Raw genomic sequence first — 1,960 nt, forward strand, 5'->3', positions numbered from 1 at the left:
CTCTCTCTCTCTCTCTCTCTCTCTCTCTCTCTGATTGCTTGATGTCTACCACTGTGTTGTATACTACCAAGAAATGTTCATTTCCAGTTTGGCCTAGCCATGGCAATTCAGGATGAGAGACACGATGCCAGCATTGGACGGAGAGGCATACTGTAGCACCTTTCATTTTTACATTTCCATCCTATCGACATTAGGCCTACGTTCAAACCCCATTCTCTTTTAATTAAAATCATACAACAAAACATAAAGATGATACCAGTATCATCAAGCATTTTTTGTCCACACAAACCAAGCAGTCAACCTATTCCAATCGACATGATGCTGACCCTTTCCACCTTTTCACTTCACCTTTTCACCTCAAGGATTTCAAACAAAGAATGTATTATTGTTAGGCATAGGCATACGTGAAAATAGAACCTCAATCCTTCGTTTTATTTTCCCCTTTAGCACCATGACTCGTGTCAGCGTCCAAGTCGGAGGTAAATGGGTGCAGGTGATGATGGATCCCAACGCCAGCGTGGCCCAGGTAGGACAGAGCGCCATCGCCCTCAGTGGACGCCCCACGCAGTTAAAGTTCCAAATGAGACGCTGTTCTGATGGCGCACCCTTGGGTCTGGACAAGCCGACCAAAACAGTTCTGCGCAATAACGATTTCGTTGACCTCGGTAAGTTCTGTCGGTGCCTATAGAACATTTGTATAAATGCACGCCACTTGCGCACTACACGGGACAGGCAGCTCCCATAAAGTATCGATCTTCCCCATCACCAGTTTTTATTTACTGTAGTGTTAGACATATAACCCAAGGTCTTTGTCGTGTGTGTGTGTGTGTGTGTGTGTGTGTGTGTGTGTGTGTGTGTGTGTGTGTGTGTGTGTGTGTGTGTGTGTTCTAAGCCAATGTTTCCCAAACTTTATCATGACACGGCCCCCCATATACCGGCAGATTCTGGCCAAGGCCCCCCTTACATAGGCCGTGCCACACTATTTCTGCTGCGCACCCCTTTCACAACTGTAGTCTAGGTCTGTGAGTCTGTTTCCACAGAGATGCCGTAGATTATGATAATGCAGTTCTTAACTAAAGGGATTTTTGTATGATTTCTATGATTTATTTTTTGTTTATTTTAGTTACTCAAATTATCCAATTGTTCATTTTGCCTTTCCAACCAACCTGCCGCGGCCCCCTAGCACCTCCTCGCGGCCCCCCAAGGGGTCCCCGGCCCCCACTTTGAAAACCACTGTTCTAAGCCATCACATAATTCGCTTATGCCTCGGGCCGGCCCTGCAACATACACCACAGCACAGGAAACACCAAATGCATGCAGCAGCAGTTTGTGCATGATTAAAACATTGTTTTCCCTTTTCCTTGTTGTAGTGATGGAGGGAGAGAACTGGTCGCTCCCAGCTGTTCCAGTGTTCGCTGAGTATCCTTTTAAGCATGCAAACTCACACAGTGTATTCATTATTCACATTATCCTGTTGTTCATTCATATTCATATGCAAAGTCATACTCATATTATTTAAGTCATTAATTAATTCATTATTAATTAATTTGCCAATGTTCACAATGTTAACTTCACTTTGCACCTGCTCTGACTGTCACTTGCCTTAACCAAAACCGCAGTGCACAAAGATCCTGGGTGGAGCCAACTGAGGTGTGTGTGTGTGTGTGTGTGTGTGTGTGTGTGTGTGTGTGTGTGTGTGTGTGTGTGTGTGTGTGTGTGTGTGTGTGTGTGTGTGTGTGTGCGTGCGTGTGTGAGTGCGTGTATGTGTGTGTGTGTGTGTGTGTGTGTGTGTGTGTGTGTGTGTGTGCGCGCGCGGGCGTGCATGCACAGGTGCACATGTGGTTGTACATACTGCTGAATAATTCACTCAAGATTCAATAGGTATTGATTCTGTTATCCTACTATAAATGATACAAATATTTGAAAATATGATGATACTAATATATGAATTATTACATGA

General features: G+C 44.5%; 1 protein-coding gene across 1 annotated transcript in view; it reads left to right on the plus strand.

Moving 5' to 3' along the window:
• Window positions 1–451: 451 nt before the first annotated feature.
• Window positions 452–1,960, plus strand: part of LOC134459529 (histidine ammonia-lyase-like) — an 11,338-nt gene continuing 9,829 nt past the window's right edge. The window contains exons 1-3 of the mRNA XM_063211891.1: window positions 452–665; window positions 1,371–1,419; window positions 1,620–1,650. Coding sequence (XP_063067961.1) covers window positions 452–665; window positions 1,371–1,419; window positions 1,620–1,650 — 294 coding nt within the window. The remainder of the gene's footprint in view (window positions 666–1,370; window positions 1,420–1,619; window positions 1,651–1,960) is intronic.

The sequence above is a fragment of the Engraulis encrasicolus genome, chromosome 12, assembly GCF_034702125.1.
Source record: "Engraulis encrasicolus isolate BLACKSEA-1 chromosome 12, IST_EnEncr_1.0, whole genome shotgun sequence".
Lineage (NCBI taxonomy): Eukaryota > Metazoa > Chordata > Actinopteri > Clupeiformes > Engraulidae > Engraulis > Engraulis encrasicolus.